The sequence below is a fragment of the Hylaeus anthracinus genome, unplaced genomic scaffold (assembly GCF_026225885.1).
Source record: "Hylaeus anthracinus isolate JK02 unplaced genomic scaffold, UHH_iyHylAnth1.0_haploid 0, whole genome shotgun sequence".
Lineage (NCBI taxonomy): Eukaryota > Metazoa > Arthropoda > Insecta > Hymenoptera > Colletidae > Hylaeus > Hylaeus anthracinus.
The window spans coordinates 12,720,763-12,742,787 of NW_026533254.1; the positions used below are offsets into that span (position 1 = coordinate 12,720,763).

The following is a 22,025-nucleotide window of genomic DNA, read 5'->3' on the forward strand; positions in this document are numbered from 1 at the left end:
AGAGTACGCATATTTATGGAACTGATTGTAAATAAAACAGGCAAAACTGCACGATCCTAAAGTATACTCTGAAGCCACGTTCACTTTGTACTCGATATCAGGGGTTTTATTTAGTCCAGAATACATAACAGTCCATGAGAAAATAGGGAAGGTTTGAGTCACCATTTTGTGAGGTTCCAGCTTGTTCAAAAAATAGAGACTCTCGGAGTGAGCATTTGTATAAAATAGTTTCCGTTGGGGCTTTGGAAAGACCTCTTCGATCCTTCTAGACTAAGACTCCTAATCTAAGAATCTGAATAATCGCAGACGACCCTTACAACCAACCAACATCAAACGGCGATGCTGAACACCTAGACGGCGAGCCTCTGGACGAAGGAGGGAGCTATTCCGGAGAACAATCATTCTTTTCCGAGCACGGTGGTGGTGTTCCGCAGGAGGGCCATGTTCTGGGTCACCACGTGCACCAGGACGTGCACAAAATGGTGACGGTAATACAAAACCTTGAACTCGAAGTTTAGCAAAGATCGACCCGAATACTACAAACGAATACTACAACAAATTTCCTGTTTCAAACGAAGGTGATAAAGAAGGTGGCGGTCCCGTACCCGGTCGTGAAGAATATCCCGTACCCCATCGTAAAGAACGTGCCCTACCCTGTCAAGGTACCAGTACCGCAGCCGTACGCAGTGGAGAAGGAGATACCGTACCCTGTGAAGGTCTACGTGAAAGTGCCCATGAAAATTCCCAAGCCCGTACCAGTGATCAAGGAGATACCGTACCCTGTCCACGTGCCCGTGGATCGTCCGGTACCAGTCAAGGTTTACGTTCCAGAGCCTTATCCTGTCGAGAAGAAGATTCACTACGGGGTGAAGGTCCCCGTACCTGAACCGTTCCCCATCGAACGCAGGATACCGGTCCCGGTGAAGGTTCCCGTGCACGTGGCCCAGCCTTATCCAGTGGATAAGATCGTCCACTATCCTCTGAGGATCGAGGTGGAGAGACCTATTCCCGTCCCTGTACCGAAGCCTTATCCTGTCGCAGTGGCGAAACCTGTGCCCTATCCAGTGGAAAAGCCCGTACCCGTGCCCGTGAGGGTCGAGGTGCCTCGACCAGTGCCAGTACCAGTCGACAAACCTGTTCCCGTCAGGGTTAAGGTCTCGGTGCCGACGTTCTATCCCGTGGAGAAACACGTACCGTACCCGGTAGAAAAACCGGTGCCTGTACCCGTGAAGGTGCCAGTCGACAGGCCTGTACCCGTTCACGTGTCCAAACCGGTGCCCTATCACGTCGAGAAGCCTGTCCCTTATCCCATCGAGGTACCAGTTTCTGTACCTGATCACAGCGAGGAGAGCGGGGCGGTCTCCTCCGAGTCTGAGCATCAGGATTGGTCACGGTGAACCGATAGTACACATTTGGTTAAAGATGATAATAAGAAGTAACTGTTAAGAGTTTTAGGTCGTTCCAAAAGTTCCTGCCATTTATACTTTTATTTCTCAAACGAATATGCGAAACATACTCTTAAGTGTCACAAGAGAAGATAATCTGTCTCGTTTCACAATAGTTTCTCGCCTCTCTCACGTAGTCATTATACTGTTACTAGAAAATTTTCTTTGGTTTTCTATTAAATTTCGACACAGTCTACGGCACGAACTTATGGGACGACTTGATATATTTCCCTTACTTTCTGCAACGTTGTTTGCAAATAAGGAAGTCGCAAGTATTTTAAGTAAATTTAGAGATAACTGGTATGGTACATAAGGCTTTGAAACGACGACGTTGCGTATGCGATTACGCAATGAGAGGATATTTATTTGTTTCGTGAAATTAGAAGGTTAGTTGTTATGGAGTATAGTGGCAAGGTGTGCATGAGAACCACCCTGTATATAATGATGCATATACATCGTATATTTGGAATTATAAATTAGTACAACGATGAATGAGTATGGAGGCTATCATTGATCCAATTTCATCATCTTTTCATCGTAATATTTCCCTCGAGATATTTCGTTAGGTTCAAGCAGGATCAGTGTTACGAGAAGATTTCTTGAAGAAGTGCAACCATTTACACTGTCTTCATGCTTTGTTTCGCTCAACTACAGGTATCTTTCTTTGTTTACTTTCGTATATATCCGAGACAGCGAAAAATACACGGAGAATTATTCAGAAATCCTGTGCAAGACTCCGGTATTACTTTCCGAAGATCGACAGGACACAAAACAAGATCCTCTAACTACGCTAAATCCACCTGAAAACAAGCAACGCCATCTTTCTCACGCTGCAACTCCCGATAGAATTGCGATAGAATTGCACCGCATGCAGCAACCTGCATCGCGTATCGACGGTGTTCTTTTATTCTAGTGATTGCATACTCCGCGAGAGGTTGTTCTTTGCAAAAATAAACGAATCCTCCTCAAATAGTCGCAAACCTGTTCTCCGATTAATTTCCATCGCTATCTCATTGCGAGCGATTTTCGATACGTTTGATCGCCGACTACGATGTGAAAGCGTAACTCAGTTTTAATTCCGCGCGAGTATGGTAATATTCCGCTGCAAAGTAGCGAGTCAACCTGGAAACCAGTACTTCCTCGAACGTGCAATTTAGATCGACGTCGCGAGAGCTTCTCTCCATAAAAACAGCGGAATCTAGAAGTCGCCAATTCCATTCCGCTCACGTTTCTCCGCGCCTCGATGAAATTGCAATCGCGTCCGGCTGTGTCGTAATTGATTCGCGTAAAATAAACGCCATAACTTGGAACCTTGATCGACGCTTTCCGCACGATCGATATTAACGTCGATGGCTGGAGGTGACCTACTTTGAGCTTAATTAAAGATTATGTGCTTCAAACGAGCACAGTTTCAAATAAAAATTTCGAACGCAGTTTACTGAGCAAAGTTTTAAAAACGAGAGTCGCTCGAGAATGGTACTTGTATCGACAGTTTTTTAAGAAACCAGCTTCTCATATCGCAAATAGAGAATGACAAGCGGCGTACAACGGTTTCTAATTCATCCGAGAGAATAGAGGAAGAAAGTGGCGCGGTTCAAGATGGTAAAGCGCACGGAGAGAACTTTTATACCGGTTTCAATTTCTCTGAACTTGCACGAGAAACTCGTGCGATCGACGAGGACTAAGAACGAGGAAAGAGACGTGAGGCGACTGAGTAAACGATGCCGTCTAATATAAATTCCGTGGCAGCGAAATCGCGAGGAGCGTTTTGATTGTTATTCGGCATTCCATCCGTTCCAAATTCAACGAAATGAGCCCTATTAGGCGGGTCCGTTTCGACCATCCACGAGGAAATGAACTATCTTCGGAATCTTTCTAGAACGATGCTACACGATGATGTTCACGATTCGATGTAATTGCAGTGTAAAATCTGTAGTGATTGCGTCTGTTGGATATTTCGACAGATAAATTCTCTCCACAGAGACAATATATTTAAGAAACAGAAAATAATTTAGATACATGTTCTATGACGATTAAATTTGTCCTCTGCGCGATAATAACGACCGAAATAGTTGAGATCGGCAGAATTATCGATCGGAAAGACTCGAACAGAAGCCACAGTGAAACCTTGAAATTATGCTACACGGTTTATTCTCGCAAAACTGCAATAGTATCAAAATAATGGCGAGCAAACAAGCAACGTTGCCCTCTGTGCTAGAGTCATATTAGTAAATTTTAAGTTGTCCCAAAAGTTTCTTCCATTTCCTTAAATAGTAATACATGCACAACATTTTATGTATAATGTTCCATCATTGAGTTGCGTACAATTCATTTTGCTCCGTTATAGTTACGAAATTAACATCTAAGAAATTAGGTTGACTAATTCTATAAACAGTGCCACACAAAATAACTGAATGCAAGTCACGGAAGAAACTTTTGCGACAACCTAATAAATTATTGTTATTCTCAACATATGATTAGATAGTCTACTCGAGCAGAAAGAGGAAACAACAGGTTTGATTATTCCACGAAAAGGGATCAGAGCGTTCCGTGACAAACGATCCAAAGCAACCGCGTCTTCCTGTTGGTGCAAGATTCGCCCGGTTTTACGATTGACCATAGAAAGCGAAACATTCGCTTTCATCTGTCAAACGTGAATAGCGTCGCCATTCTGGCGTGCTTTTCATGAGATTAACGAACCAGAACCCGGCAGTCGGCGATCTTGTCTCGTAAATATTAACATCAGATATCCCGACGTTTATCGAAGAATTTGACGAAGGATCGCGTAAACAAAAATCCTTCTGCAAAATCACAGTTGAAAATGGAATGGAATTCTACTGATCGACTCAGGTTTGGTTTGACCTTCGATCCTTAAAAAGATCACGATTAACACACTGATAGATAAATCACGTAATGTTTTCACAAACCAAGCTTCGATTCTTTAGAGATCTACGCAAAAATGAATAACATTTCCATCACTCAGAAATCAACGAAAGCCAAGAGTTCTTCCGTGACGATAATTAGACGTTCCCCTAAATTTCTTTTCTACCCGCGCAAAACCATTTTACGAGTCAAATAACCAATGGCCGCGCTTCCGCGGTGTCGGGCTCCCGTGCGCCAATTTACGCGAGAAATAACGGTCGCCTAACCGTGGATAATTGTCACGAAGAAGGTAACGCGAGCCTATAAAGGACTAAGCTGGTCGAACAGGCGAAAGTCGTGGACGGTATATAAATAATACTGGTGCACCGTTCGGTTTGGATTCAGTGCACCTTGATCCATCGCCTCGCTTGGAACTATCGTCATGGGACGTTCGGTTGGTAGCTTGACCTTTCACCTTCCTTCTCTTCCTGATAAACTGTAATCTCTGTCGATATGGAACGGAAGGTAGAAGGTCGACAGGTGGTCTGTGTTTGTTTGGTAACGCTTGAATGTAGGATAAAGTATTGGGTTGTCTGGAAAGTCCGTGCCGATTTTTGATAGGTGGTACACGTTTGTTTATATTGGAATGGTTGAAAACAATTAACATGGATGCAGCTCTTAAAAGGTGGAAAGGTCGTGGAACAAAATGGTATTTATATAATTCAATAAATATATATCAAATATAAATATATATCAAAATTCAAATATGCCTTTGAATTTTTCTTAAAAATTGCCACGAACTTTCTGGAACACCTAATAGATTTTATCATTTAAAGGATTCGATCTTCAAGCAGAGATGGCCGGAACCCTAGGTTTCGAATAAATCTGAAGTTTGGCGATGTGTTTGTCTCGTTTCCTTCTTTAAAAAAATGTTCAAAAGACAAAACGAGAAAAACATATCAGTAAACTTCAGATTTATTCGAAGCCTATTTGTCCATCACTGTCTTCGAGGTACTCCCAAACGAACTTGGACGAATGGTCGACCTTTTAGCTACACGCCACAATTGTGTTCTCCCTCGATCGACGAAGTCTATTCCTAACTCTACTGCTAACTTTTCATACCGTTTTCGTCGACAGCAAAGCGTCGTCGCGTTGCTCTGCCTGTTGATAGGCCTAGCGTGCTCGGCCAGTCGCAGAGAGGATCTGGAAAGAGCCGCGGAGCTGGCAGTGGAGAGAGCAGCGGAAAGGGCTGCTGAGAGGGCAGTGGAGAAAGCCCTGGAGAGTGGAAACACCACCACGGTAACGGAAACCGTGAAGGACACCCACTCCAGCGTCAGGAAGGCGTCTTACCGCAAGGACTTTAACGACGACCGGTCCGATTACTCCTCCTCGATGGAAAAGAAGGATACACAGGACGAAGACTGGAGGAAGTTCTCGAAGAGCCTCAGCGACGGTCCTTTCGGGGGCTGGTCGAGCAAGATGGACTGGAAACGGTTCCCGAGAAGCGAGGGATCGAGCCGGAGTTACGAGGCCTCGCCGTGGGAGAATCCGAAAGTGATAACGATAGAGAAGAAGGTGCCAGTGCCTGTGACCGTCGAGAAGAAGGTCCCGTACACCCTGTACAAGCCTGTCCCGTACGAGGTGAAGGTCCCGGTACCTCAGCCGTACACGGTCGAGAAGAAGGTACCGTATCCTGTGAAGGTGTTCGTGAACGTACCGGTCGAAGTGCCAGAGCCTTATGTAGTGGAAAAGAGAGTGCCGTACGAGGTGAAGGTCGATCGACCTGTACCGTACAGACTGGAGGTTCCAGTCCCTCAACCGTACACGGTAGAGAAAAAGATACCAGTGGAGGTGAAGGTGCCGGTACCTCAGCCGTACCTGGTCGATAAGGCAGTGCCCTACGAGGTGAAGGTGCCCGTGAAGGTACCAGAGCCTTACGAGGTGGAGAAGAAGGTACCAGTCCCGGTTAAAGTCTTCGTGGACCGACCTTACCCGGTACCAGTGCCCAAGCCGTACCCTGTCGAGGTCGAGAAACCTTATCCAGTGCCTGTGGCTAAGCCCTATCCCGTCAAGATCAAGGTACCGGTCGACAAACCTTATCCGGTACCCGTCGAGAGCCCTATAGCCGTTCCAGTGAAGGTCCTAGCGCCCCAACCCTACCTCGTGGAGAAACCTGTCACGGTGGAGGTGAAGAAACCCTACGCCGTGCACATCAAGGTGCCAGTGGACAAACCATACGTGGTGCCCGTGCCTAAGCCAGTACCCGTGACAGTGGAGAAACCCTTCCCCTACTGGGTACAGGTGCCCGTTAAAACCAATTCGGATTGGAACGCGAAGGAAACTCACGAATTCAGCGATAGGAATGGCTCGAACAAGAAGGAAGATCGTTCGAGAGCTGGCGACGAGAGCAAGAAGTCGAGCAGGCCTCGCAGGAGACCTCACTGATTGAACGTATAAGTAGGATTCACAGAGACAGCTTAGGGGTAGTGTTTAGTTTATTTATTTTCGAGTATCCGTGACTCGTGCGAGAAGGGGAAAATGGGATGGATGCTGGGACGACTGATGTTTTTAATAAATTTTCAAGCTGAAACAGTTTACGATGAATGCTTCGTATGAACGAATGAATAAAAGTGGGAACCGATGTGAAATATATAACAATTTGTTACTCGTAAATAAATCTCGAGGATATGTTCGTTATTAAAAATAGAATCGATTCTCAGCTACTTTCGTTACCTAATAATTCTAAGCACATCATTAACGTTAGTCATCAACGATTACCTCACCGACTGAAGTCTTTTCCCTTCGACGTGATGGAGAGTGGCACGAATACAGTTAAATACATGTAAAGCACACGCAGTGTACACAAAGTACTCTATCCTTCGGTCTCATTAACTCTCCACGTAATTAAACGCTCGAGCGCCCGCGATCGCGTGAATTTCCCACGATTCCGATACACGTACACCTTTGATCCGTTTTTTCTTTTTTTTTTTCTGAGAAATTCCTCGCGAGGAAGCGCTCGCCGCATCGCATTTACCATCGCGATCGCGAATTCTTCACGCGTTCCGGCGCGTACGCAACGGAATACGGAATATCGCAGCGGTAAAATCGAGCAAGGCTCCTGCGAGCGCCTTTCCCCGATCAGGAGAAGAGCCGCGAGTCTCGTTGAAAAATTATCCGACGATCGAGAGTCGTAAATTCTCGTTTAATTGTCCTCGTGACAGCGGATACTCTGCTTCCGTTTACGTAAAACGGCTACAGTCGATTTCGTTTTCAGGAAAAAGTGTACTTATTTATTTCTACAATGCATTAGCAATCTTTTTTCTATTATGTATTGCACGAACAATTCACTCTCTTTGTTTAGCTGAACGAAGAGGATAAGCATCGTTTTACTTTGCAATTCTTTATTCAGCCGAGTAAAGAAGATAGGTAACCGTTCTTGCCGTCAACAAAGCTGTCTCGAGAATAAACAAGAAGGACGTAAATGTCCAAGCTATCGTTATCCAGACTTTACGAACGTAAGGCTTCTAGTAAGGATTGGAAAGTCTCGTATTATACTTTACAAGCCTCTTCATCGAGTCACAGAATAAACAAATAAGTTTACGAAGTTTGTAACTTATCCATTTTCTGAAATTAAAAGTGAGACGCTTCTCTGCTGGATGTCTAATAAAGAAGCCAACGACTGGTTTCGCTGTACTTCCTCTAAATTTTCCGAGACTCAGAATGCGCACGCAGCGCTGCCTGAACTTGTATCAGTTATTTATGGACAGGAAACCTTCACATTTTAATTGAAACTCGATGGTCTCGGGTTTCCACTTGCCTCTCAAAGTATCGGAAGCCTACGAGAACGCCAGATTCTGACAGGATGATTGCTACCGAATACACTCTCACCGTCGATGCTGCTTTCCCACGTTTCAAAACGTCTAATAAATTTCTTCTGCGATAGTGCTCGAAACGATACCGTGGATTCTTGAAACAAATTCCTGCCTTTGCATAGCAATCAAGCTATCAGTTTCGCTTGATTTAGATAGGAGAACTCTACGCTAGAGGAATCAGGGTCCTCGGTGTACTTTTTCGCTTTCGTAATCAATTGGTGGGCGATGCCTAAACTGCAATTAAGTTTTCATCGAAACCAGAGAGAGACGTGTATCTTTCGCCGAGACTTTTACCTTGTCCAAACTATCTCTGATTACGTACAGCACGTAATAAATCGATCTTCTTCGGTTCGTGCTACTTGGCAAATGCTACTTTTCCTGGACATTGGTTTATTTTATAACGCGACCTTTTCCCAAGTATCAAGTAAACGCGAAATTACCAAACTTCCTGTTTTTTTCCGATTATAAACAAAATTCCACTTTTCCATTCTCAAGTAATTACTTCTTCACCTTTGCCATTTAAGCATTTCATTTCTTTTTTAATTATATAATATTTGCCTACTTGCTGAACTAATGTACCATGACAATTCCAAAACGAGGTGAGCTTTTACACTAGGAGCTTTGCACTAGAAGTGAGCTTTACACCAATTATCACACCAATGATTTTCCCGTGATCCCCGAACAAAAAATTGAAAATCGAATAGATTGAAGCAAACGCGTAATTAACGATCGCCGACGGGCGGCGATAGATCTAACGGGGATCTATGCGATCAATCTCGAGCCCGGTGTGGATTTCATCCATAGTTACCAACACGCCCGATCGTATATCCAGCTAGCCCCCTCTATCGAACGGACTTTCCCTCTCTCGCAGCTTTTCATTTTCTGCTACCCTCCCTCCAGGGTCTCTTCCTTCCTGTAGCTCTCCTTCTCAGACCAAAGGACCTCGTCTCGGACGAGAGGACTCGACCACGGGACTGGAAACGTCGCAGTCGCGCGCCAGTGTCTCTCCGTGGGGACCGGATGAAGAGGGGGCACGAGTCCTGTCGAGAAACTTTGAGGCCTGGAAGGAGCTGAAGTGAAAGACAGAGACAGGACCCTCGGAGGCTCTCGGTGGCTCGAGTACGAATTCGCGGGCCCAGTGGCGTAGCCCAACGGTTCAAACCTAATCGAAACGTTTGGCGCAGTCGTTAATCGATCCAAGCAATCGCGTAACAGGTGGATAGTTCATTTGTCCAAGTTTGTTTGGCAATTTTATGACTTTCTAACGATGGTGGAGATAAGGAGGAACAAGGATTATATTCTTCCTATCTCGGCCATCGTTAGAAAGCAGCTAATAGGCGGCTCGTATTGGCGAGCAAATATGGACAAATTGGCTGTCTTACGTAATTACTTGTGGATCCATCAAGGACTGCTGATTTCGAACAGTAGCCGGAACAGGACATAAACGGCTTGCTTGTTTCGTTATTAACGTCCCCTGTTTAAGGAATTCCTGAATTTATGAAAATATCGAGAACCACCAGGTCGATCGAGATGATCGAGCCACGAAAATATAATTCTGGTTTGGTTGCGAGCCTCCTTCTGATGATGGTCAAGATAATAGTTAATTGAATATGAAAAGTGCATCGCAAGGTTCACGTTTTCTATTCAATGAACAAGGAGGAGCCTCGGAGATCATATCCTTCTCCTTATCTCTACCATCAGAAAGCGATGGATACCTCGAGTTGCTAAACAAACTCGAGTAATTGTTCCTAGCTAATCATCGCACAGCCCGCGATGGAATCTGCGCAGGATCCTTTACAGGACATCTTTCATCACTCTTCTTTTCACCGAAGGTTACCAAACGTAAAATCGATTCGACGAGATTCGCGAACCTATCGACACCTTCTGTTGGAATATTTACTATAATTTTATTTTACTACAAACAAATGTACCGAGAATAATACAGTGGCAAGCATATAAACAGGGAAAATTGATAATACGTTGTTCTGCAAACCCCATTGGTATTTCTCCTTTAGTCTTTACATACTATAAAAGTACATTTCTTAAACTTTACAGTGCTACATAGTTTTCATTACTAATTCCGTTTAATGAATAAAAAAAAAAAAAAAAAAGAATTAGTAGGCTTGAAATAAGGACATTTTTAGGGAGCATCTAAACAGGGAACTACAGAATTATTTAACGAAAGAGAAAGTTTATGCCTGCCCTCTTATGTGTCTGAGAGGACACCTATAGTTTCCTAGAGCCTAACCAGATGCGCGAAAACTGCAGTATAAGTCTAGAAATTCTTTCTACCCCTTTTAATCTTGAGCAGCTCCACGTAGAGAAAAGGTCTCAGCTTATTCGTGTCATTTTAGTAATAAATATCGAAACTTTGAATTGATAAATCTAGTACTTCGTCATTTCGTTATACCCAATTTCCGAAACTTTCTTCCACCCATTTCTCTCGTTCATGTTATCATCGTCTTACATTTCGGTGACAGTTGCGTCGAACGGTAGCCAAAAGCACAGTGTCGTTACGTCACTGTTTGCGTCACACGATTTTACAAGGTGTCGTTGATGGATCAATTAAGCTACCGCGTAGGCCTGAGTCAAGGCGCGTCTCTTCCGTGCCTTTCACCCTGGAAGAGGATCCAGGCGTCGCCTACGCCACTGCACGCGGTTATGGAACCAGCGTCCTGGCCACCTAGGATTCAGAAAAATTCTATAACGTCGCGCGAGTGGCCGCTCGCGCCGTGTACGCGCGTGTTTCACTTTTCCGCGGAACTTACACGCAAGGGGGGCTCGCTCGCTGGCTCGCGATGCGCGTCGGGGGAAAGCGGACTATAAAGACGGTGGAGCCTTGGGGGGAAGTATCCAGTGAAGTCTGGGCTTCGACCAGTTATCGAAGTGCCTCCGCGAACATGAAGATTTTGGTGAGTAAGGAAACACCTATCCTCCGAACACGCCTGGTGTCCACTTGGTAGGCTTTGCTCGTGAGAATTGGCATCGAGAGCGAGAGTTTTTCGAGCCGAGGAGCTTCTTAGGCTCTCGATAGCTGGTCTCGCGTGGGAACTTTACTTTCGAGAAACGGTATCGAGAGTAAGAGTTCTTTAAAGCGAGAATTCCAGCGCGCCTCGCTCTCGATAACGATTGCTAGGAGCAAAGATCTCCAACTTTAGTTCGGAATAGTCAAGTATCTTTGTATTCTACCAATTCCATCGATTCCAGCTCCTCACAATCTTCCTGGGCCTGATGGCCACGGCGCTCAGCGAGGAGGCCAAGAAGAAAGACACCGAGGTCAAGGACTCGAACACAGAGAAGAAGCAGGATAAACGGGGCCTCAGCCAATACGAAGGAGGCTACGAAGGTGGCGATTACGGCGGAGGACACGAACTGTCGATATCCGGAGGAGACTCGTCCGGCTACGGTGGCGGATACGCTTCGGACTACGGTGGCGGTTACGGCAGTTACGGCGGAGGCGGAGGCGGAGGCGGCGACGAACACAGTAAAGTAAAGGAGATCACCATAGTGAAAAGCGTGAAGGTTCCCTATCCGGTCGAGAAGAAGGTCCATTACCCCGTGGAGAAGAAAGTACTGTACCCCGTAAAAGTCCCGGTACCACAGCCGTACCCCGTCGAGAAGAAGATACCAGTCCCCGTGAAGGTTCTCGTCAAGGTCCCAGTGCACATCCCCCAGCCCTATCCGGTGGAGAAGAAGATTCCGTACCCTGTGCAGGTGCCAGTCGAGAGACCCGTGCCTTACAAGGTCTACATCCCTCAGCCCTATCCAGTGGAGAAGAACATCCCGTACCCTGTGAAGGTTCCCGTACCGCAACCCTACCCGGTGGAGAAGCCTGTTCCGTACCCTGTGAAGGTTATCGAGCACGTGCCACAGCCGTTCCCGGTCGAAAAGGCAGTACCGTACCCGGTGAACGTACCCTTCGACCGACCGTACCCCGTTCACGTGCCCAAACCGTACCCAGTTCCAGTCGAGAAGCACGTACCAGTGCCCGTTGAGAAGCCAGTGCCCTACCCTGTGAAGGTTCACGTGGAGAGACCCGTGGGAGTGCCCGTCGAGAAGCCAGTGCCTTACGAAGTCAAGGTACCTGTCCCAGCGCCCTATCCAGTGGAGAAGCACGTCGCTGTCCCCGTGGAGAAGCCCGTGCCCTACGCGGTCAAGGTGCCCGTCGAGCGACCTGTACCCGTGCAAGTCAACAAGCCAGTGCCCGTGGAGGTGGCCAAACCTGTGCCCTACCCTGTTAAGGTACCCGTAGCCGTGCACTCGCACGGTTACGGAGGAGGCTCCAGCGGAGGCTCCGAGAGCTACGGAGGAGGATCCGAAAGCTACGGTGGAGACTACGAGTCCAGTTACGGGGGACACTACTAATCCCTGGAAGACCCCAGCCGACGCCTTCCGGCTATGCGACTATGCCAGGCGTCGCGTTGCTTTTCTATCTCGAAATATGATTGTTAAGGGAAAGTAGCTCTTTCTTTGTTAATGGGCGAGAGCAGAGATTACTCGTAGCAGTCCTTAACATTTGTACTTTCTAAAGAGCAATCACAATAATTATATATAATTCTATCCTGGAAGGTTCGAGGACGCGCCCGAGGGGGATGTATTTATTGTATAATCTGCCTTTTCAGAGTAACGCTGGACCGAGAGCTGGCCGCAGGGTATTTGTACAGCGAACGTTCTCTGCCCGGTCAGCTCTCGCCTCGGCGAATTAGACGGTGGAGTTTCGATATAACTTTTGATACCAGAGTACCTAAGAATACACACTGTATACACGACGCATTGTACAAAGATTCTGTATTGTTCGGCGATCGTAGGCGGCGCGACGAACGCCACTGTACCGTGTCTTTCGCTTCTTTTTAATAAAACCAAAGAGCAAAATCGACGATCCGTTAGTGCCTTCATATCCTCCACGTTCTATCATCGAGTTAGTATTTTTCACCGAATTAACGATACGCGAGGCACGAGTAGGAATTTCTTTCTGCGAGATTTTTCTCTCCAAACTCTCTAGATTACCTTCGCGATAAATTTCCCTATTTTAGAGAAAAAATCTCGCCGTGGAAAAATTCTCTAACCATGCATCGATTATTGATACCCGGAATGCAACAAAGCGAAGAACGGTGCTTTCCTGTTCACGGCTTCTATCGACTCAGTTTCGAAGAGACGTAAACAGCGATGGCTATCGATCGCGAACATAGGCAGCAAATATTATCGATATCCAAGGCTCTTTACCTCTTCTGCGAGACTTATCAAGGGCGCGCGATCGCGTGTTTTCGGGAGTTTCGTAACGCCAGCCCGATGGAAGAGTCGAATCGCGGCTCGAAAGCGGAACTCGGACGATAACATCTTCGATTCCACTTTCCACGACTCGCGTAACGCAACGTCACGGCTGTAACGACGTTGTTTACCGGAAAAGTTCGAAAGTAACGAATTTTTTTCGCCCCGCGAATCCGTTAACACGGAAGCGGGCGCAATTAGCGCAAGAAAAACTGCTCGGGGTAATTAGTCGGGCGAAGTCGAAGGAAAGGGAAACTTTCATCCGGTTCGCTGTGAATAACGAACGAGCCGGTGATCGCGTAACGTTTCTCGATTCGATGATACAGCGATATCCAAAAAATTCGACGTTCCGTGTAAACGTGCGCACGTGCGCCCGCCGTCGTGCGCGGAGAAAGCTTCTTTCTCTTTGGAGGACGGATGATCCGACCAGGGGCTTACAATTGGGAATATCACTGGTGAAATCGTTTGTCGCGGATCGCAACAGGTGGCGAAGTTATACGTTTTCATCGAGGTGGGAGCCCCACGGATAGCCTTTAAGCCTTCGAATCTCATTAGTCATCCTTCGTCAGTGTAAAAGCGTATGACTTCCTTATCAGTGATTTATATCGTACTAGTAACGGGCCTTCCTGGTACAACAAATTAACCTGTCATTTAGCCCTTGAATGCCTTAAGTTTCAAATTTGACACCGGACTTTTAAATCGAATTGCACACTTGCAAAGTTTAAAAAATAAACGTCAGGTGTTAAAATTGTTTAAATAACACATACGTTGATATTTTCTAAAATTTTATTAGGAAAATCAGGCTTCTAAGGGTTAATAGGTATTTATCGTCAACATGATGCTGTCGATTCGAGCTGGATTGGTGGAGGCATGTAAAGGTGATCTGGCAAACCTCCTGCTTTAGACGCGGTTAGAATGTTGCTTCATTAGATCACCAGGAATGGTTTCTGCAAATCACCATCCGGTGATATTTGCGAGAGGGTGTTGCGTAACGTAAGAGTCTCGCTACCACCTAGGGTGTTATTATCGGAAAGAGAGATCAATCTTCGAACGAGTAGCGTTCTTGTTCTTGATTGAGCAAAATCGTTTCACACGTTTCCATCGATCGCGCTACGTGCTCCTTAATCACGAATTAATCATACTTTCTCCCTACAAAAATTGTACAATATTTCCGAACAGCCGTTGCTCGAATTTCGGAGTCTCCTCTTGCGCAAGAACAGAAATTAATCGATAAATCACGACTCACCGTATGTATGGTATGTTCGCAGGAATGTGGTACTTGGAGCCAGGATCAAAGTCGTCCTCCGACCTCAGGACTGGCGGCTTGGTCCCCGTGTATTGTTCCATGAGACGGTGCCAATGACAATTGTAGTCTTCCCTGTTGACGTAACCGCGGAAGACGTCCCACCGCCATCGGTCCATCGCGATGCTGAAAGGCAGCATCACGAGCTTGTCCATCGCTAGCGAAAACAGGTAGTTGATATCCGCTGTCGATTCGTCTATGTACTTGTTGCCCAGTCCCAGAGTTTGAAGGTGGCGAGGGGTCGCGATGCTGAGCGCCACGGCTTCGCCTACAGCCTCGTGGAAACCTGTACCAACGAGTCGATTAGAATCGTTGACGAAGTGCGCGAGATTATAGTCGATGACAAGTTTGCAGTCGCACTCCGCATGGGTGAAATTTGAGTTTTTAACGTGACGTGACCAGTGGACAATTTTGAAAATCTGTTTGTTTGTAGACAGAGGGTATTTACAGAGGTATGCGTAGCACTTTCTAAGCTCTGAAAATTGTGTTCGAGAATAGAGGCGTTAATGCGAGCAAGTGGTGTCGTGGTACTCGACTGATCTTATTAGTCGTTTGATTAGGAGCTCGACTTGATTTATATTCATTTGTAACTTTCTTCGATTCTCGCAATCCTTCTTAGGCTTGAACTTGCTGCACCGTCATCGTTTTTCCTCTTTTTTTTCTGTTCACCTTATTCTCTTGGCTCATTTCGCATTCTTTTTGACGGTCGTTAGACGTTTGTTTTTCAGACCGGTAATTATTGGGGAAAGTAACTGGCATTTAAACGGATTAATTATCGTTGGGTCGAGTTTGCGGAACCAATCGGCGAGTCTTTGGACGTAACTTTAATGCTTCTACGAGTTGAAATCGATCAGGATGTAGTTTAAATTTCTGCGGATCAGTGGTAGCCTGATTCATAGGTCAGACAATTAGTTTGCCTTTCAAAACGATCGAAAGCGATTGCGTATGACGTATATTACGGAGCCCGATGTGCACGGTGGATCTAGAAAAGTGGCTACGGATGAAATTGGAAAAAAAGTTGGTTCGGTATCGGCCAGGATTTCGTGTTGCGTAAGCTAATGGCTCGTAACATTGCTATAATAAAAACGCAATTTATGGGTGAAAAGACGGATTTCTCTCACACCTCGGGAACCACTCAGGGGCATTCTTCATACTTCCTCGCGGTAGGCTACTTCGAACGGCACGCGTTAATCAGCTATCCACGTATGAGAGTTTCTGTAACTCGCACGAAACTACGTGAAATCGACATGTTGGTACAAGAGTACATAAAATTCGTTCCTTTCTCTTTCGTAACCCAAAATAGCCTTCTGTCGATATGAAGTATAAAAAAAAGAATTCGAGGCTCGCGTCAGTTCAGGCATGATATAAAAATTAGTAATTATAATTGGTAAGAAATATTGAGACTGGATGTATCGGTACAGTATAAGGACCAGGAAAAATACTCTAGAAATTAAAGATATTCAAGCTGGTCGAGAGAAATTTAAAAGAAAGTGATCTCCTCGGTGATTCGAACATACATTTGTATTCATTTAAAGCATGTTCCTGCGGTATAAATGTTTCCCACTATCAGCCTCGTCATCGCCAGATAAAACATTTACTTAAATATCTAATTACATAGTCATGGGTATCTAAATTCCTCGCACGTCCTTTCCCCGCGTTGTTTATTTTTAATTTTCGCTTTCATCGCTCCATATTACGTAGTTGTCGTAACTCTACATTCCGCTTCTCTCCAGCCAGAACGTTAGCTTTTTTACACAATGATAAAAGGTCGTTAATCGAGAACGTTTACGTTACACAACCATGCTCTAATGAGACTTGGGTGGGTTAATTCCAATAATTGATGACGAATGAAACCGTGATATAACAATTTATCGCTCCGTGTTTATTCGATTGAACACGTAAAATTTGATTTACTGAAATTTTCACTCGTTGTCCTACGGTATGTCGTTGCTCGCGATTTTGACCTAGGTAGAAGTATTACTTCGATGGTCGAGTATCGTTTCACGAAATTGGTCGATTCCGATTTTACGATGATCGATAAATCGCGCGAGCCAAGGTCGTAGGCATCGTTCGCCATTTGTTTTCATAGCGCGGCTCTCGGAAGGCGAACGACCGCACGCGGGAACGGTGAAAGCGCGATTATACCATAATAAAAATATTTTAACGATCTCCTGTACTGACTGTGGAGAGTACTAGCACATCCACTCGGACACCACGCGAATCCACGTTGACCGTATCGCGCACGCTCTCGCTTTCGCGCTATTACTCGTAAAAGTCCTACCAGTGGACCGCCTACCGGAAGTCGGACGGACCGCTTACGTAACCAACGCGTGTCGTCCATCGGTGCCATCGCTCGTTTCTTTTCCGTGGCGCAGTGGCTCGCCTTTTCCACCTCGCAGGCAGTTTCAAGGAAAATTGAAAACGTCGCGGTAACTTCTCGCCGTACAAATGACTTTCGGCTATCAGGAAGACTCTCTTTAGATCAATGAGACATTTAGGGACGACATAGGTACGTGGAATGCGCTTGAAATTAATGAACGGGCCCCGAATTCTATGCAGAAAAGAATATTTTGCGGGTAGAAATATAGAAATGACGAATTTTACGATTGACACTCCTATTAGAAGAATGATAGGCTAAACTTTACTTCGGGGAACCAAAAATTATTTACTGTTTTGTGATACCATTCAGTAGCTTTTGATGCCTAGATCACAAAAATGAAAGTTTCAATGCGAAGTCGAGCACTTTTGGCGTATTCGACTGATAAATCCGACGCCATTTTTATTCATGCTCCGTTAATGGATTAGGTAGGGAATTACGGATGAAAATGGTAAAACATGTTACGAAAATACCGTCTGAGTAGGTTTGGAGTCTAATTGACCAACAGAAATACGCCAAAAGTGCTCAAGTTTAGATCCAAATAACTTTAAAACCGTTAGATTTTTAACATTAAAACTTAATACTATGAATTCTAAACATTCAGAACTACTAAATGATAAAAAAAAAAAGTCAATAAATTTGAGTGGCCCAAAAGTAAAGTTCAACCGAATGATATGTAATGGTCCGGTACTTCCTTTTTGAAAAGGACGAAAAAGTGTTCGCCAAATAGATTTCACTAAACACGAAATAAAATTTACCTGGATTGGCGCCGTCCCTGAATTCTCGAGGAAGCCCGCTGTATCGCAGGAAGTATTGAATGTGCGCCATCTCGTGGTGCACCGTGATCAAGTCCTTCATGGTGACCTTGGTACACATCTTGATTCTGTTCGCGCCGCGGGTAACCAATTAAAACGGAGATCAGAGAAATCGATTGGCTCGCGACTGATTGTCGAGAATTGAATTGAGGAGTACCATCGTATTACCTGTAGTCCAGGCGATTGCAGAAGTCCCAGGCGGAGGCTTGGCAAATCAGAGGTCGATTTCCGGGGTCGGTGATTATACTTCCTGCCCAGAATTCAGGTGGCATGGCGCTCAGGTTCAAGGACAAGTAGAATTCCTCCGCGATCCTGAACATCTCTATCGGCGTGTAACCCTGAGGAAAATGAAATTAGTCGTGATTTCGCTTAGCGATATTTTCAACGAACATCGAAGTTACGTAACGCGTGTTTCAGGTCCTAATTTCGACGTCGGCGAATAAATTCGTCGTTATCTTTGTCGATGCGTAAACGATTGTTCCTCGAATCCGGCCGATCGTCGTTCCACTTTCAGCGAATTATGAAACAGTGTTGTCGAGTAAGAAAGGTAACGAGAGAACTTTCGCGACGTCATTTCTCTGATTAATAATCCTGACAGTTCGGAGTTCCGCAACGCCCGTAATAAATTACGTTCACAATGGACAATGAAGGGAAAAGAAAAATATCACGATGGAAATAGGCGAGCGAAACACTCCAGAATTTCTCGCATCTTCGTTTACTTCACCGTTACTTTCGAATAATAACTCGACGCGCTGCTTTCGATTCCGCTGTGAAACAATACGCCGCTCGAACTCCATTCATTACGCTACCGAAATTAATTGCGGGGTAAAAATTCCCTCGATAAGAGTTGCTTAACTCGAGGTTCTTACTTGAGCTTGCATTTCCTGGGTGACGTCCACGTAGTTCTTTCCCGGATACGGTATCGTGACGTCGATGATGTTGGTCCACGACTGTCCCCAAATGTTCCCTGTAAATTTAATCGATTCCCTCTTAGCGACGTCAGAATTCATAATTATTGATTATTCTAGTTATTTTAAAATACTCGCGACCGTTGACGTGAATTCTCGTCACTTCAAATTCTATTCCTGGTTACGAAAAAATTACGGAAATCTTTTTGTTTCGTACACTACATATTTGGAACATTGATATTTCCAGCTTCAGAGTTTTATTATTTTCGTATTCTCGTCACGTAGGAACGGAAAGTATGTGCCGGTCGCGAATGTGTTAAAATTGTCCAGATTTCATTTCTCATTCCGAGTTCGATATCGTACCAAGTATGTGCGCTGGAAGAGGAGCATGAGAGCCTATCTTCTCCGGTCCGTACAAATCTCTCAGTTTTCTTCGGACGTACGAGTGCAACTCCTCGTAGAGTGGTCTTATCATCTCCCAAACCTCTTCTATGTCTTGTTGCAGGTTTGGGGACTCGTAGGGGAACATCCAGTACTCGGCTGCGTCGGTGAAGTCTGCGCGAAGGAATCGTTGTTTTAACGACTTCTACTAAACAATTATCTTTTAACAGTGGCCTTTAACTTACTATTCAATCGAGCAGCTTCGTTGTTTAGAGTGACGAGCTGCTGATAGAGATCTTTGATCCTCATGCCACTGCGTCTTCTCCACTCCGTCCAGACGTACTGCAGCTCGTCCCAGTTTCTACTCCTTGCCATAATCTGGGATACATCTGAAAAAATAAGCCGTTCGTTAGAATGGAAAATTGAAATTATGGTTCGTGGTATAATTCATTCGATCGGACAGTTATTCGCATAATCTTGTATAAATCACATCGGTACAATTCGAAACCATAACACAGCCTTTCCTTATCTTGAAATTGAGGCGCGTGCTGCAGTAAGGAGACAGCTCCATTTTGTTATGGTTTTGAGGTCAGAACATAATCACGGATTTAAAAAATTCCTTTTTTCCGTGGTGTAATAAGGAGGTAGCTTCGGTCACTGGAAAAACTGATGATGTCGATTTAACGGAGACAGAGCAGGAAGAAGATTTTTGTTCGAAAGTAAATTTTGTTCTCTTTACTCGAAAAATCCTTTAAGTTTCAGGTATTTTTTAGAACGGGATGCAATAAGGAGCCAGCTCCATCCACCACTCGGAAAGAGAAGGCTGGAATCCGGAACGACGTAATTTCGTAATTAGATACCTATGCTATGGTATGAAAAAGAATAGGAAAAGAAAATTTGAAAAATCTGAATTTTAAAACGTTTCTTTTAATTTCTCAGGTATTTGAAGAAATGGAGCTGCCTCCTTATTGATTCATACCCCTCGATCGAAGGAAATATATGGATACAATTTTTCTAAATTGCTCGTCCTTTACCCACAATGACTTTACCGATGATAACTCGCTTATCCCCGATTAGCGAGCGTTTTCACTCGGGACGGACACGCGCTCGAGCGGCTTTCACGATAATCGCGCGATCAATTTGTCTCAGATGGTTTCTCGCGACACGTGTGTGATCTAAGCCTGAATGGAAAGCGAGTTACCGCAGCGATTACGGTTGCGACGATCGCGAAACGACCGTCAGGGTTTCTCGTCTCGGTACCAAAGTCTCCGGAGAGGAAGGCTCTCGAGTTTCGCGTCCTCTTTTGCCTCTCCAGTTCATTACGTTCCGTGCTATGAAATCGCGTTACGTGTTCGTCCTTCTGTCGTCGACGATCCGTGACAGAGTGATTCTTCATGGGCGTGGAAAAATGCGAGAAAAACTTTCCGTGCATGTAATTTAAGGTTGATCCAATTTATTATTTTTATCGATGCCTCGCAGTCGCCATCGTCACGGAATAGAGAATCGAAGAGGGCTAAAATTCCCAATTTCCAAACCTGTCTTCAAGTCCCGGAGCCTCCTTAGAAAATAACTTCGACAGAAACACGAGTAAATTCTTCGAAATGGATTCCAAATGAGAAACTTCATAGCAACTATTTCTACTGAAACTGTTCCCAGGAAAACTGTTCACAGCCTGGTAAAACGCGAATACATAAACGTGCAAAGGTCGAAATTGGAATGTTAAGTAGTTCCTTTAAAAGAAAAACGTTCAAATATCATCCACTATTTGGGGCTTTAAAGTAGACAGGCACGTTAAGAGATTACCCGTTGCTACGTGTTACACGTTTGGTCTGTTACAGATAGAATCTGCAGTAAATGAGGCGTAAACCGAACATGACTGTTCAGAAGATCGTAAACTTCCGTGTTGCCGTGGTAGCGTGGTCTTTCGGCGTTGATTGCTCTCGCGCAGTTTTACGAGCGGTCGTTTAGACGTTTGAAAATCACCATGCACGACTGCGTAACACGATGGAGTCGGTTAGTTTCCGATTTGTCCTAGCGATCATCGATTAGTGTCCAACAGGTTTTCCTTTCTAGGGACAGGGAACGGTTTCATTTTTGTTTTATTCGAGACTAAAGATTGCCTCGTTTGGTGTCAGGAATTCTCAAGAACTGAGTTGCATGGGAGATGTTAATATCTGTCATTAGACCAGGTCGTCCGAAAATGCACGGTGCAGTTAATATCTACCGAAACGAGGGAGAAAACAACGGATCACAGAAGAAAGAAAAAAGAAAACAACCGAGCAGACCATCCACGGTAAATTAACTGCCACTGAATTTTCATGAACGCGTTCCGACGCAGTTGGTGAAATATTCAAACGTTCGATCGCGCTTTTACGATCAGAGAGGCACTTTCTTGCGCGTAATACTTAAACGCGTTCCACGTGCAATTTCGCCGTCCGGCAGCCGTGAAAATCGGTATCTTGTTTTGTTTTCTCGTTAGAGGGACGGGAGGCTAGGGGCACGCGTTACTCATTACCTGGATACAAGCGCAGACCACACCGGAAGGGATCGTTGTACGCGCAAATGCTCGCCTCGTTGTACACCGCCAGCATGTCGTTGATCACACGATTGTACTGAAAAAATTACCAGCGATTAAGTTCGTTATTTCTGCGCGATTAAAAGGAACGATTATCAAAGAGGAAAAAAAAAAGGAAAACAATCCAGCGAACATTAAAACGGAACAGTCAAAGGTCTAGATTACAATACTTTCCTTCCTTATGGGTTGGAAAGTAATAAACGAAACGCTATCGAAAAC

At 45.0% G+C, this 22,025-nt stretch overlaps 3 protein-coding genes across 4 annotated transcripts in view; 2 read left to right on the forward strand and 1 right to left on the reverse strand.

The window, feature by feature from the left end:
- LOC128891178 (angiotensin-converting enzyme) overlaps positions 1 to 22,025 on the reverse strand; it is a 66,147-nt gene that overhangs the window by 34,542 nt on the left and 9,580 nt on the right. For both annotated transcript variants that reach the window (XM_054150477.1, XM_054150486.1), the window contains exons 4-10: positions 21,747 to 21,843; positions 19,477 to 19,620; positions 19,214 to 19,405; positions 18,812 to 18,909; positions 18,111 to 18,280; positions 17,886 to 18,010; positions 14,694 to 15,036 (exon numbers count right to left, since the gene is read on the reverse strand). In XM_054150477.1, the coding sequence (XP_054006452.1) occupies positions 14,694 to 15,036; positions 17,886 to 18,010; positions 18,111 to 18,280; positions 18,812 to 18,909; positions 19,214 to 19,405; positions 19,477 to 19,620; positions 21,747 to 21,843 (1,169 nt within the window). The remainder of the gene's footprint in view (positions 1 to 14,693; positions 15,037 to 17,885; positions 18,011 to 18,110; positions 18,281 to 18,811; positions 18,910 to 19,213; positions 19,406 to 19,476; positions 19,621 to 21,746; positions 21,844 to 22,025) is intronic.
- On the forward strand, positions 4,503 to 7,005 carry LOC128891244 (tetra-peptide repeat homeobox protein 1-like). The gene is made up of 2 exons (XM_054150635.1): positions 4,503 to 4,761; positions 5,445 to 7,005. The coding sequence occupies exons 1-2, from the start codon at positions 4,750 to 4,752 to the stop codon at positions 6,750 to 6,752; spliced, it is 1,320 nt and encodes a 439-aa protein (XP_054006610.1). The 5' UTR covers positions 4,503 to 4,749; the 3' UTR covers positions 6,753 to 7,005.
- LOC128886122 (uncharacterized) lies at positions 11,080 to 13,080 on the forward strand. Its single transcript, XM_054140719.1, has 2 exons — positions 11,080 to 11,091; positions 11,348 to 13,080. The coding sequence occupies exons 1-2, from the start codon at positions 11,080 to 11,082 to the stop codon at positions 12,542 to 12,544; spliced, it is 1,209 nt and encodes a 402-aa protein (XP_053996694.1). The 3' UTR covers positions 12,545 to 13,080.